This window comes from Salvia hispanica, chromosome 6 (assembly GCF_023119035.1).
Source record: "Salvia hispanica cultivar TCC Black 2014 chromosome 6, UniMelb_Shisp_WGS_1.0, whole genome shotgun sequence".
In the NCBI taxonomy this organism is placed as follows: Eukaryota; Viridiplantae; Streptophyta; class Magnoliopsida; order Lamiales; family Lamiaceae; genus Salvia; species Salvia hispanica.
The window spans coordinates 7,409,443-7,423,979 of NC_062970.1; the positions used below are offsets into that span (position 1 = coordinate 7,409,443).

The following is a 14,537-nucleotide window of genomic DNA, read 5'->3' on the forward strand; positions in this document are numbered from 1 at the left end:
TGAAAACATGACCTTGAAAAAAGCATGTCTTAATTAGATGCATTTTCATATCATTTAAGAGAAGAAGTCCACATTCTTCTCTGCATTTCAAAGCTTCCAATCACAGAAGATTGTTTCTCATCACCAAGTTGAGTAGCAAAAGTGTAATAACAGGCAAAAGGATAACACTTTAGCAGGGTTAATTCTATTTGTGTTCTAGGATACAATAGCCATTCCAAATTAATACTGGACTTTATTAATACTGGATCATGCGTCTTCCGTTAATGAAACGCATCACATTCATGCGTCTTAGGGAAAGACGCATGACCGTCATGCGTCTTTTAATTTTTTAATTTTTTTATTGAAAGACGCATGAGGGTCATGCGTCTTTCCCTAAGACGCATAAGGGTCATGCGTCTCTATTTTGAACATAAATCGCGACAGACAGAGGCAGAATACCATTCTGTGAAAGATGAGAGAAAAAAAAGCAGGCAGCGCGACTTTGAGCCAATTTCCGGCGATTTCGTTAATATTGCCAGCGATTTCTTCCATCTTGTCGTTATATTTAGGTAAGTTTATCTCTTACTCTTAATTATTGAATAATATTTTTAGATTAGGTTGGTTTTCCCTGATTTATTAAATTAGGGTTCATAGGAAAAAAATTGTCCCTAATTTTTGTATTTGTTATATTTTCTTATGCAGAAATCATGCAAATATTTGTGAGTTTGTATTGGGGTGGTAAAATAGTTCAACTTCCACACTTGGGTATTTGTTATGATCCACCTCGGGCGAGAGGCTCCATTATATTGAATTCGTGCGTTTCGTATTCTGAATTAGTTGCAATGATATGTGGTGCAATGAAAATAGATATGAATCAACACGTCATTCAAATATCATGGAGACATTGTCTAGTCTTTGCATCCACTATGAGTTATATATGTACTGAGATTTACACTGATCAAAGTGTGGAGTTTATGTTCAACGATGCTCAAAATTCTACTCGTTGTATTGAATTGTTTGTTGAGTATTGTACCCTATCGGATGGCATAAAGGAATTTTCAAGGCATGGATTCGATAAGGGAAAAAAGGACCCAAAAATGTCACCACAAATTTTGTTTGATCCATGTGAGGAAAATATTTTTTGGATGTGCAAGGGTCCTAAAAGGAAAAGGCATTGTGGGCAGGGGGGCTCAACTCGAGCGTAAAATAAAGACGCGACCGAAGGGGCCCCCGATGCGTCACAAAAAGGGGCCAAAGAAAATTTCCCTTTTTGAATGATGGACAGAGGGGGGGTTACCTCACAAAATGTCAGTCTACAACAATGTTTTGAGGGTGTAAGAGAGTTCCCAATTAGAGCTTTGATTAATCTCACTTTTTTGGAAAAAAAAAGGAATGGTGGGCAAAAAAGAAAAAAAATCGCACAAGGTCGAACCCGTCGGGGACAAACTTGCAAATGATCCCCAATGGGCAAAAACATCACTTTTAATTTGACCGAGGATTGGACATTACCAAATTCAAGTGGGGCACTTAAGAAGATGGGAACCAAAGGGAAACAATGTACAAGGGGTTGAAGATTCTAAGTGCACTTGTGGGAATGGGAGTGGAGAGTTCCTTGCTCGCTTGGGGCCTTGCTGGAAGAGGTATTTTTGTTTGAGCTCTATCTACAAAATTCCACAAATCTACAGGGGAAGCATAGTATTCAGCCCTCCCCAGGGGAGCACCAAGACACGAAGTTTTTGGGCTAAACCCGGATAAATTTGGGACTCCCCCCAAAAAGGCTTCCTGAAGGGGGGGTGAAAGAAGGGATACCTAATCAAATGGATGCCCGGGGAAGGGAACGAAAGCTCCCCCCGGGAATTGTGGGAAAGAGGAACATGACGGAAATTGCTGGGTCGGTTATGTAGTTTTGACCATATGCACAAGTAAGTTTTATTTTTTTTCTTTAAGAATAATAATGTTGACATTAACACTTTCTTTTGCTTGAAAAATGAAGGTTTATCTTTATGGGTCCCAAAAATTTTTGTATTTGTTTTTTTATAATTGTGAACTTTTGTAGACAAATTCCCAAAAGGGGCAAAAACTGTAAGGTATTAGTGTTGGGCTACTTTTTCTATAATTGTGAACTACTTTTTATTTTTATTTTTTTCACTATACCAAATCATATTGTATTTCCAATTTAAAATGATTCTTTTTTCCATCATAAAAAAATATTCAATTAAACTATAACTAATTCACCATAAGCCTTGATGTTTTTTTTATTTTTAAAACCCGTAATATGATGATTTTTATTTTTAAAAAAATTTGGCAAGAATTACTTTAAAAAATAAACCAAAACCCTTTTAAACACGAACAAAACAACAATATATAATGAAAAAAAAGTTCAAGAAAAAAACCCAAAACAAAGTTTTAAAAAAAAAGACCAAAAAAAAATATACATAACATTACATCCTTCCTGGGTTTTTTTATACGACGATGGGTGTATTTCGACGGTTCAACCCCCCGTTCTTCCCGGGGGAAACCCTTTATCACTTTGCTCACATCTTAACCCCCACGTGATGAACCCTCCCCAAGGTCGGGTTACGGGGTTTCAACAATGAAAAATACTTTTTCCCTGCATTTTCTACCACGGCTCATTTTACCCAAATGATCGGCGTTTTTTACATCCTATCTATGGATTGAGGGAAACCCCCGGGACGAATAACCAACATACCAAATAAGGGCGACATAGCACTCATTCACATCACGTAGTCCCGGGGAATATGCGATCCACATATGGTGTCCATACAAACTACAAAAACCAGAAAGCCAAAAATTTAATTCATAATAAATTTATACATTACGAACGGGAAAAGTCACTGGCCGTTTAATCAAGGAAATTTTATCCTAATGCCCACCCAATATCTGGACATTTCTTCGGTAGTTCCTTTCCCCTAAAATAAAATTGGTAAAAAAAACTCAAAATGCAAAAAAAATAAATGTTTAAATATATCACCGGGCCATAAGGGGTATACCCGGCAGGGGACTACGAATGCGGCTCAAGTAGGATTTTTCCCACGCCCCAAAAACCGAGAAGAATCATGGGCCCGCCCAACTCTTTCCTCTTGTCCATGGAAGCCTCAAAGGGAAAAGATACAAAGGGTAAAAGGGACTTCCCAAATAATATTTATCACATCGTCTTTATCCCCCAAATGCATTTACCACAAAAGGAACCTTACACCCGAGTGTCCGGTAGAATCACCTCCAACAAGATTAAGGGATGGATGCCCTTTGGGTGTGACATAAGGAGTTTCCCCAAAAGGGATCCTTGTTTGGTTGATCACGGGCATGATACCGCTTTTTTCTCCCCATCACACCATCCCAACAAACTCGGCACTTGTGGGCCTCAATATCCGGGATGATGGTCCCGGGCCCCTAAACCGCCCCCCTCTCAAGCCCCCGACTTGCCATCTTTATGACGCGCCCCTTTCCCCCGGGGAGATGGAAAGTAGTTCTCCCGGGCCCCCAACGCTCAATCAAAGCGTTCCCCCGTTTCGACCTTTACGTTTTCCCCTTTCGATCACGCTTTTCCCAAAAACCCAAAATGTTCAAAGCCTCACATTGGCATGAATATTCACATCCCATGTCTTCTTTCCCTCCGGGGAACTTTAAAATATGGAGTGCCCTTTCCCTCGAGTTTATTTGATAGGCCAAGATATAGAACGCGGGTCTTGGGCCATATAACAATTGCCCTCTAGAACTTGAAGTTGACATCTAATCCTACAAGATTTTCACAAAACAATAATTACAAACAAATAATTCACAAAACAATAACTACAAGATATCATTCTAGTATGCTTGTTTAATACAGTTGCTCCAATAATAGACAAACTTTAGTAGAACTTTTATCTCATACTATGCAACTGAAGGCATAATGGTTAGGGGCCTAATGATGGTTAGGGGCCTATCCCACAAATAAATTAAGAATCCACCCAATTTAACAACCTAATGTAAGATGAATTTCTCACATTAATTTCTGAATTTCGTCCATAAATTGGAGACAAAAGACTTAACAAAAATCTCAAGATTCAACAATCATTCTTCACTAATTCGATGAATTTCACAACTTCAATAATTGGATAAATTTCACAAACATATAGAATCAATTGCTTGCATATCATCAACAAACACCCGTTACAATTAACAAAACATCAAATTATCAGACTAATTGAACAATTTCATCAAAAACCCTAATTTACAAAATCACCTAAAACCAAAACAAAAAAGCCAATAACCAACCAATAAGTGAAGAATGTTGAAGGATTGAAGAAAACTTACCAAAATAAAACGAAAAATTGGAAGAAGTCGCCGGAAATCGCCTAAAATCGCCAAGAATCGCCGCTGCCGTTTTTTTCCCCGCTGTACGTTCTGCGTCTGAGTTCTGGAGGTGTGTCTAAATTCAAATTAAAGACGCATGTGCGTTATGTGTCTTACCTATAGACGCATGTGCATCATGCGTCTTTTAAAAAATAAACACATGATTGTTATGCGTCTTTGGTTAAAACGCGTAACCCTGATGCGTTTCATTATAGAAAGACGCATGACGGACATGCGTTTCTCCCAAACTGGGAAGCTAAAAAAACGCAGTATTAAGATGGAATGGCTATTGTATCCTAGAACAAAAATAGAATTAACCCCACTTTAGCATGCCAAGATTCCTCACTGTATACATCGTCTTCAGGAACCACTCATTGCCTCCTAAGATCATTGCACCAAGAATTTCCCCCAAAAATATATCCTGCAGAAGGTAAACAGAGACATGAAGTAAAATTCACAATTAGAAACATAGGTGGCAATTTAAAGATGTTTCTACTATATATACCACATGTTGATATCTGGGATGAGTCCTTTTTAACTTGTGCAATCTTGAAAGCAGACGCCTTGCGAATATTGATTCAGGTGTCTTGTTTGTGAGGCGGAGGCTGGCTAAAACCCCATTGAATCGACTGACTCGTCGCTGTACATTGAGTGGGACTAGTGCGATTTTGTGTCCCGACTCAAAAACTGTCTTTGCAGCTAAAGGATCAAGAAACATGTTGAGCTCTGCAAATTTGTTTGTTGGAGTGTTGATGACATTTCCTTTATCTGTTTCACTATTGCCAATGTGCCCTCCAACTAACAATATCTCCTGCAGATTTAGTGAAAGAATCAACATAAATTATTACACAAACATTGTTGGATATTTTAGTGTAATTGGGTTAACTTGATTGATCAGTATTATCATAATGATACATCATATAAGTATGGAAGTGCGGAGTGCACGCTTATTTGAATTCATTATGATGGACGGGGGTCCGGGGGCAGCGCCCCCGGGTAGCGGGGTCCAAGGGGCGGAGCCCCTGGCTGGGGTCGAGTTGTGTAAGAAATTCATCCGGAAATGTAATTTCTGAAAGTCAAAGGTCTAATTTGCAATTTTGGAAACCTTTTGAAAATTAGTTATTTACGGTTTTCCCCCCAATAGATGCACTGGTTCATCTACAGATGCAAATTGTGGGATTTTCTCGAAGCCAAATATATGGCAGAAGATGCCTCTAGCAAGAAATTTCTTGTTGGTAACTTTATTAACTATAAAATGGTTGATTCGAGGCCTATCATGGAACAGTACAACTAATTGTTGAGGATATTGAGACAGTTTTCCCAATATGATATGAAAATGGATGAATCCATTTCTGTCTCTAGTATTATTGATAAACTGCCACCTTCTTGGAAGGATTTTAAAAATAATCTGAAACGCAAGAAGGAGGAATTGAACTTGGTCGAACTTGGAAGTGATTTCCAAATTGAACAGTCCATACGTGATATGGAAAAGGGCTCTGTTGGTAATACTAAAAACATGGTTGGTTCTTCTGTGAACATGGTGGAAGAGGGTGAATCCTCAAAGGCTGGTAAAGAGAAACGTAAGTTTCAAGGAAAACGGAAGTTTCAACGGAATAACAATAAGGATGGGAATAAGAAGCCTAAACTGACTTGCTGGAAGTGTGGCAAATCCGGGCACTTCAAGAAGGATTGTAAGTCTGGAAAGGGTGGAGGAAAATGGAAAAACGAGTCTGGTACAAGTGGATCTAATGATCCTGAAAAGCAATCAGGTTCGTTTTCTGTACCTAGTGATCATTCTGTTGAGAATTATTATGCATCAATAATCTCTGAAGCATTTTATGTGCAAGATGATGATCTTTCATGGTGGATTGATTCGGGTGCAACATGTCATGTATGCAAGGATCATCAATGGTTCAAGGATTTTAAACCAATTGAAGATGGATCTTCTTTGAAGATGGGCAACGTTGCAACTGAAGCAATCAAATGAATAGGAACTTTTAGCCTAGTATTTACTTCTGGAAATTCCTTAGCATTAGATAATGTTGTATATGTACCAGGTATTTGTAAGAACTTAGTTTCTGGTATTATGTTGAATAATTGTGGCTATGGTATTATGTTGAATAATTGTGGCTATAAACAAGTGTTAGAAAGTGACAAATACATTCTGTCAAGACATGGTAATTTTATTGGTTTCGGTTATCTATGTGGTATGTTTAGGTTGAATCTAGATGTTTCTTTTATTAATAATTCTGTTTGCATGACTTCTACTACTTTGAGTAATCATGCTAGTAAATCAGAATTGTGGCATGCTAGACTTGGACATGTACATTATAGGAGATTGAAAGAGATGTCGAAAATGAGTTTAATACCAGCATTTGAGTTGAACAATGAAAAGTGTAAAACTTGCATGTTAACTAAAATAACTAGACAACCTTTCAATAAGAATGTCAATAAAGTTACTAAAGTATTAGAACTTATACACAGTGATTTGTGTGATTTTCATTCGACTCCATCACTTGGTAATAAAAAGTATGTAGTTACTTTTATTGATGATGCTACTAGATTTTGTTGTGTCTATTTATGCCATTCAAAAGATGAAGCTCTTGATAAATTTAAAATCTTTAAAGAAAGTGTAGAGCTTCATCATGGTGTGAAGATTAAAGTTCTTCGCACTGATAGGGGAGGTGAGTATTATGATCCAGCATATTTTGAATCTACTAGTATAATACATCAAACGACTACTCCATATACACCACAACAAAATGGTGTAGCTGAAAGAAAGGATAGAACGTTGAAAGAAATGATTAATTCAATGTTGTGCTATTCTGGCCTAAGTGGAGGATTTTGGGGTGAGGCTATATTAACAGCCTGTTATTTGTTGAATAGAGTTCCTAATAAAAGGAACAAGATAACCCGTTATGAACTTTGGCATAAGAAACCACCAAAACTGAGTTATCTCAGAGTTTGGGGTTGTCGAGCTGTGGTAAGACTAACTGACCCTAAAATGAAAACCATAGGTCAAAGAGGTATAGATTGTGTGTTTATTGGATATTCTGAAAATTCTGCTTGTTATAGGTTCTATGTCATAGAACCCAATGACTATGTATCCGTGCACTCTATTATTGAGTCAAGGGATGCTGATTTTGGTAATGAGGATAGATTCACATCTATATCCAAACCAGGAGACATGATTGCAAGGTCTAGTAACTCTGGTGTAACTGAAAAAGTGATTGATACACCTCCTAGTGCTAGGAGAAGTGGTAGAGTAAGAAAAGCTAAGTCTTTTGGAAACGATTTCCAATTGTACTTACCAGAAGGATCAAGAAATGAAATTAATTTTCAATATCAATATTGCTTTACTATTGGTGATGATCCAATGACCTACAAAGAAGCTATGGCTTCAAGGGATTCTGCATTTTGGAAAGAGGCAATCCAAGAGGAGATGTATTCTATAATCCAAAATGGTACTTGGAAACTGACTAATTTACCACCTAGCTGTATAGCTTTGAATAGTAAATGGATCTTCAAAACGAAGATGAAGGTGGATGGAAGCATAGACAAATATAAAGCCAGATTGGTTATCCAAGGCTTTAGACAAAAGGAAGGAATTGACTATTTCGACACCTATGCTCCTGTTGCTAGGATTGCCACAATTAGATTATTGTTAGCCCTTGCTGTAATACATAATCTTGTAATTCACCAAATGAATGTTAAGACTGCCTTCTTGAATGGTGAATTAAATGAAGAGATTTATATCAAACAACCAGAAGGCTTTGTCATGCCTGGTAATGAACATAAGGTTTGTAAGTTGGTAAAATCTCTTTATGGACTAAAGCAAACCCCCAAGTAATGGCATCAAAAGTTTGATGACGTGGTGTTGTCCAATGGTTTTGTATTAAACCAAGCAGACAAGTGTGTATATAGCAAATTTGATGCTACCGGTAAAGGGGTTATCATTTGCCTATATGTGGATGACATGTTGATCTTTGGTACTGACCAAGATCAAGTTGATAAAACAAAGGAATTTTTGTCATCTAAATTTGAGATGAAAGACATGGGGAAGACTGATGTGATTCTTGAAATTAAGATCACACATGGAGAACAAGGAATCTCCATTTCTCAATCACATTATATTGAGAAGGTGTTGGAAAAGTTTAACTTCAAAGATTGTTCTTCAGTTAAGACTCCTTTTGATCCTAGTGCAAAACTCGTGCCTAATAAAGGAGTTGTTGTGAATCAGCTTGAATATTCAAAGGTTATTGGATCACTAATGTATGCTATGATTAGTACTAGACCCGATATAGCCTTTGCAGTTGGAAAATTGAGTCGATATACTCATAATCCAAGTTTAATCCATTGGCAAGCAATGAATTGAGTATTTAAATACTTAAAAGGTACCATGGATTATAGGTTGACTTATTCTGGATTTCCTTATGTTCTTGAAGGTTATTCGGATGCAAGTTGGATCACCAATATGGAAGATCATTCTTCCACAAGTGGTTGGGTATTCCGTCTTGGAGGTGGTGCTATATGTTGGGCATCAAAGAAACAAACTTGTATCACGAATTCAACAATGGAATCGGAGTTTGTGGCATTAGCAGCAGCTGGTAAAGAAGCTGAATGGCTAAGAAATCTAATTTATGAAATTCCATTGTGGCCTAAACCGATATCACCTATATCTATCAGATGTGATAGTGCAGCTACCTTGGCTAAGGCATATAGTCAAGTGTATAATGGAAAGTCTAGACACTTAGGTGTTAGACATAGCATGATTCGTGAACTCATTATGGATGGTGTGATATCTGTGGAGTTTGTGAGAACTCATGATAACTTAGCCGATCATTTAACCAAATGGTTAAGTAGAGATTTTGTGCACAAATCGGTTATATGGATGGGATTAAAGTCCACTACAAATCTATGATATTAAGATACTCAATTCCCATTTAGTATGACACTAGATGCAGAATTCAATGTGGAAGACTTAATATTTGGAGATTGGAACACATTTGAAAATCGTCCCAAGGTATGTGTTCGGACCTACAAGTTAAGGAGGTTGAATGTATATATTCTTAATAGTTCTTTTGAAAAAATTGCAAATGTAGGTGCAAGAATAAAGAGGCTGGGACTTGGTTTCGACATGTTTATGAAGGATAAGGACGTAGGCTAGTAAAATATAGTGTCAAGATAGAACATATTCGTATGTAAACTTTTGTGTACATTATCTTCGTGTATTCAATGTGAGTTCCCAGGGTTCAATCCTTAGAGACACCCGGGGTATTCGAATATTTGGAATGTGTAATGTACTAAGGTGGAATTCAATCGTTACGATATTTCATTTATGCAAAAGTTTGAACGTGTTAAGATGACTTGCTTTAGTTAATCAAGGATTGCACTAATATAGGGGAGGAATGTTGGATATTTTAATGAAATTGGATTAACTTGATTGATCAGTATTATCATAATGATACATCATATAAGTATGGAAGTGCGGAGTGCATGCTTATTTGAATTCATTATGATGGACGGGGGTCCGGGGGCAGCGCCCCCGGGTAGCGGGGTCCAAGGGGCGGAGCCCCTGGCTGGGGTCAGCTTGGAAATTTTTTATTTCCAACGAAGTTGTTGTGTAAGAAATTCATCCGGAAATGTAATTTCTGAAAGTCAAAGGACTAATTTGCAATTTCGGAAACCTTTTGAAAATTAGTTATTTTCGGTTTCCCCCCAACAGATGCACTGGTTCATCTACAGATGCATTGGTTCATCTTCTTCTTAATCTGATCGATTCTTTTAGTTCGAAAAACTTCTCGAACATCAACATACAGAAGCTCTGATTTCTCTGAATTGTATCCGATCAAATATTTTGGTAGAACCACCGAAATTGATTTGATCTGAAAGTTATTTATCACGACTTTCAGATTATCCGTTTTTGTTCAATATTCAAAATCTCCTTAACAAACATAACACAAATCTTATCTTATTCTTGCTTTTTGTCCACATACCTCAATGGCAGAACTCGACTACTTGTCCGAAAGAATAATCTTTGCAACATTTGTCAATGGCCCATTTGTCAAAATAGTAACTTTTGATCCGGGCTTGAGAGAATCTACTACTGACTGCCATATCTCAAGAGCTAGGGGCTGTCTTAGTTCAGGGTGTTCAGTATCTCTAGGAGCTCCAAATTTCACTGAATTTTCTGCTGTATACCTCCGAGGGCTACGTGGCAAATCCCGAGCAAGTCCATAAAGGGTGTCCGAGTCAAGAAAGCCGCCACTACCATGCGGAATGGCCTTGATGTACTTGCAGTCTCCAACAGCTGAGAAAATGGGATCAGACTGGTTGACTGCAAACACATCTCCTAGACCAACGGGGATGTCATCGCGTCCCATCATGTGTAAAATGTCATAAACAACATCAATCGTTGCTGCATTCGCCCATCCTGTAGGACTCACTATGATTGCCTACATGCAAATTATGTGCTTATTAGAAACTACTAATGGAGAGAGAGATAAAAAAGTAAAGGATTCAAAGGATTCTAACTACGTGAGCACCAGTTTGAGCTCTTTGTTCATCTCCCTACATTTCCAGTGAAGCCACGCAAAGGGGATGCACTCCTGTTCTATAGTCTCTATCCAGATGCAACTCCAGATACCGCGAGTCTGCATGCTGGCTGCCCCGTGGATGAAGGCGAGAAGTGGTCTGCAACAAAGTGGATTCATGTCGATTCCTTTGATAAAGTCGTGGGCGGGCACTGCTCCGACTCAGATGCGAACTGCGAAAGATGGGCTTCCCTTGGAGAATGCAACAAGAATCCAGAATACATGATCGGCTCCTCGGATCTCCCAGGTTACTGTCGGAAGAGTTGCAAAGCATGTTAATTGTTTGACCTCCGTCTCACTAAAAATATAAACATGGATGAATTCTTGGTTCATACACATTTCTGTATCTTGAAAATGCCATTCCCTTGTACTACATTATTCTGGCTAGCTGTTATTCACAGAGTTTTGTAGTCTTGGTAAAAGAATGTCTCTTTAATCATGTTATTCATCTTTATAATCATAAACTCCCCGCCGTTTTTTGCGTAAAATTAGTGAATGATTAGTGTGATGTGACACTGATCCAAACAAAAAGAACAAATTATAGACCTATATCTAAGCAACCGCGAAAATTTACTTGTTTTAGCAAACTATAACCATTTGGATGTAATTGTCTCATTTATTTGTTATTGTCACTTTGGTTAATCACACATTTTACTAATCTGATCTCAGTTGCATTTCATTGTAAAACGGAGTAGTATAAAAGTAGAATTCATCTTTCGCTACTATTTTCCACCAAACTTTTTATCACATTTTGTAAAATTTGAGCCGAATTAAATGAGACAATTAATGACGGAGATGCAACCACCTATATCACATGGCGTCGCTTGAATTCTTTCATAGAACTAATTTGATGTAGTACAATAAAGGGGGAGAGAGAAAGCTGTTGATCAACAGCGGACATAAGGAACATAAAGCGACAGCAGCTTCTGTAGGATCTGATTCTCTGGTCCATGCGGAGTTAGGTGTCGATAAATGGTGAGTTTGTATTTTTTTTAATAAAACCTAACAAACTGTGTAGTCACCTGTAGTTTGTCCTATGTAAACAATTCATTATATTTACACGTTTTATAAACTTAATATCCAATAATTTGTATTTAAACTGGGGCCTCCAACAAACCTATTGCACATCTATACAGGCACTACAAATGTGGCAGGGCATCTATTTTTCAACAAACATCAAGCATCTTATCTGTATTCTCTGAAATGGATTCTGCAATCTTGTGATTGCTACCATTAATATATAGTAGTACTACTAGTATTTAAGTTAAGCTCCATTAACCTTGCAACTCATTGGATATGTTTAAATTAAGTAAGCTTCAGTACTTTTTTATTCTAAAGAGATGTGAATTTCATTGTCTTGGTAAATTTTGATCCAATAGGAACTTTAGACTCATCAACTTGATTGATTCTTGCGACAAGGTAAATTCGCTGTCATTATATACGAACCATACTAATGAAACTTTATTAGCAAGAATCCTTGTGTTTCCAAAAAAACCATTCATGTAAAAAATTCAATCTTTTATGATTTGTGATGAATAGATTAGTATTGTATGATAATGAAGAGCTGTACATCAGCTGACAAGTACAGATTTTGCCCCCCTCCAAATTTAATATTCACAATAATATACTGTGTGAGTAAAATTGGAGGTGACAACATGTAGAATTTGCAATAATAAAATATTATAATGATAAAAAAAAGAGTTGGATAGAACAGGAGGGCCGTATTTGAAGCTCAATTTTGATGTTGGGGGCTGTAAATTTTGCGTGGTGTGTGTGAATTGTGAAATACACATACACAGAGAGAGAGATAGTCCAAAACTGTACTAGCTAGCAAACACCATAAAGCAGGCAAAATTTTGGATCTTTACTAGTACAACACTAAATTCACCAAATCCTCTTTGAAAGCATTTATATCACTTGTATTATTGTACTAAGAACTTATTCTTCAAGATCTGCCAGTCCCAACCCCTCTAAACAGCTATCTTGCACTCATACCTTTGATCAAATGGAGGTTCAGTTGCAAAGGAGCTATCTTGAATATAGTAAAGCCTTGTTTCGTGAGGTAACACCACAACACAACGTGGGGAAAAACTGCTGTCATAATTTGTCTTGATGTTTTTGTGTTTGTTTGGTTGAAGGGAGTCTTGGATGCTCAGTTTGTTGAGCTGCAGATGCTTCGAGATGAGAGCAATCCTGATTTTGTGATGGAAGTGGTCACCCTTTTCTTTGAGGATTCTCAACGAATTCTCAATCAACTCTCCAATACCTTGTCATTATACCCTCTCTATGATTCTATCTATCTATATATGTGTGTGTGTGTGTTTGTTTTACAGTTATCATAGTAGTTGCTGCATGAGTGCAGGAATGAGCAGAGTGTGGACTTTAAGAAGGTTGATGCTAATGTGCACCAACTGAAAGGTAGCAGCTCAAGGTAATAACATGCTATCTGTGTTTGTTTGTGTGTGTGTTTTGTAATGAAAGAAAAAAGCAAATTGTGTGATTTTTGGAATTCTAATCTAACTTTGATTTTTATGGTGAATGTACTACAACACTGGATTTCTTTATCTCAATACCAAGCATGGTCTGTTTGTATGATGTAATAAAACTAGCAAGATAAAAATCAAAGGATAACTTGTAGATAACATTGAGCAAGTCATAACAACTTAATATCTGTTTACTCTTTTCTTTTACAGTATTGGGGCTCTGAGAGTGAGAAATGCTTGCATTGCCTTCCGCAGCTTCTGTGACGCCCAAAACGTTGAAGGGTATGTACGGCTTCTGGATCTTCGTCTTGAAACGTGATTGATGTCTAAATGTAGCATTTTTTTTTCTGCAGGTGCCTTAGATTCTTGCAGCAAATTAAGCAAGAGTACTTGCTAGTGAAGAACAAGCTGGAAGCTCTACTAAGGGTGCGTAAACAACCTATTTTCAAGCATTGAATCTCACTCATTTGGTTGAATTTTGGTAATTGTGAGATAATTCGTGCGCTTGATTTCAGTTGGAGCAGCAGATTGTGGCAGCCGGTGGAGTGGTTCCCGTGTTGAACGACTTCTCCTGAGGCGATTGAGGCAGCTGTGTCGGTAGTGAGTTTTTTGGTGGTACCAGTTTGCTGAGGTTTAAGGTTACCTACTTGTGAAAATTGGTTGTAGTTTGGAAACTCCTCTGTTAATAATGCATTATCTGGTCATCAAAAAATGTTGCTGAATCTCTTACTCTTTCCAATAACTATAGTCTCCACATTGAAACCATGAATCATTTTATCATCATAGAATGCACCAAACAATTTCATCATAGTAATCAAGTCTTGATATTTCTGTAAGAACTAAGAAGATTGCCGCTTTGTTGATGCCAATCCTCAATGAATTTTCTGTCTATGTTTGTTTACATAACTCTAGAAACCCTCTTAGCAGGGCTCCATATTTACCTTTTTCAAGCTGGTTATAGGAGAACATTTTCTTACAATGTTAAACATGGCTTCTTTTGAGGCCATATTTCATTTCATTTCTGTGGAGAACTCCATATGCTTATCTGCTCTCCAAAGCTCTCAATCACAGAAGATTGCTCATTTCCAGTTAGGCAAGCCACGAACGAGTCATCGCAGGACAATGCATC

At 37.5% G+C, this 14,537-nt stretch overlaps 1 protein-coding gene and 1 pseudogene across 1 annotated transcript; one reads left to right on the top strand and one right to left on the bottom strand.

Annotated features, from left to right (window-relative positions):
• Positions 1–50: 50 nt before the first annotated feature.
• Positions 51–11,310, bottom strand: LOC125194592 (annotated as a pseudogene).
• A 1,393-nt stretch (positions 11,311–12,703) lies between these two features.
• On the top strand, positions 12,704–14,173 carry LOC125195755 (histidine-containing phosphotransfer protein 1-like). The gene is made up of 6 exons (XM_048093959.1): positions 12,704–12,987; positions 13,064–13,194; positions 13,288–13,356; positions 13,619–13,690; positions 13,762–13,834; positions 13,924–14,173. Exons 1-6 carry the CDS (start codon positions 12,931–12,933, stop codon positions 13,981–13,983), a joined length of 462 nt encoding a protein of 153 aa, XP_047949916.1. The 5' UTR covers positions 12,704–12,930; the 3' UTR covers positions 13,984–14,173.
• The last annotated feature ends 364 nt before the right edge of the window (positions 14,174–14,537 follow it).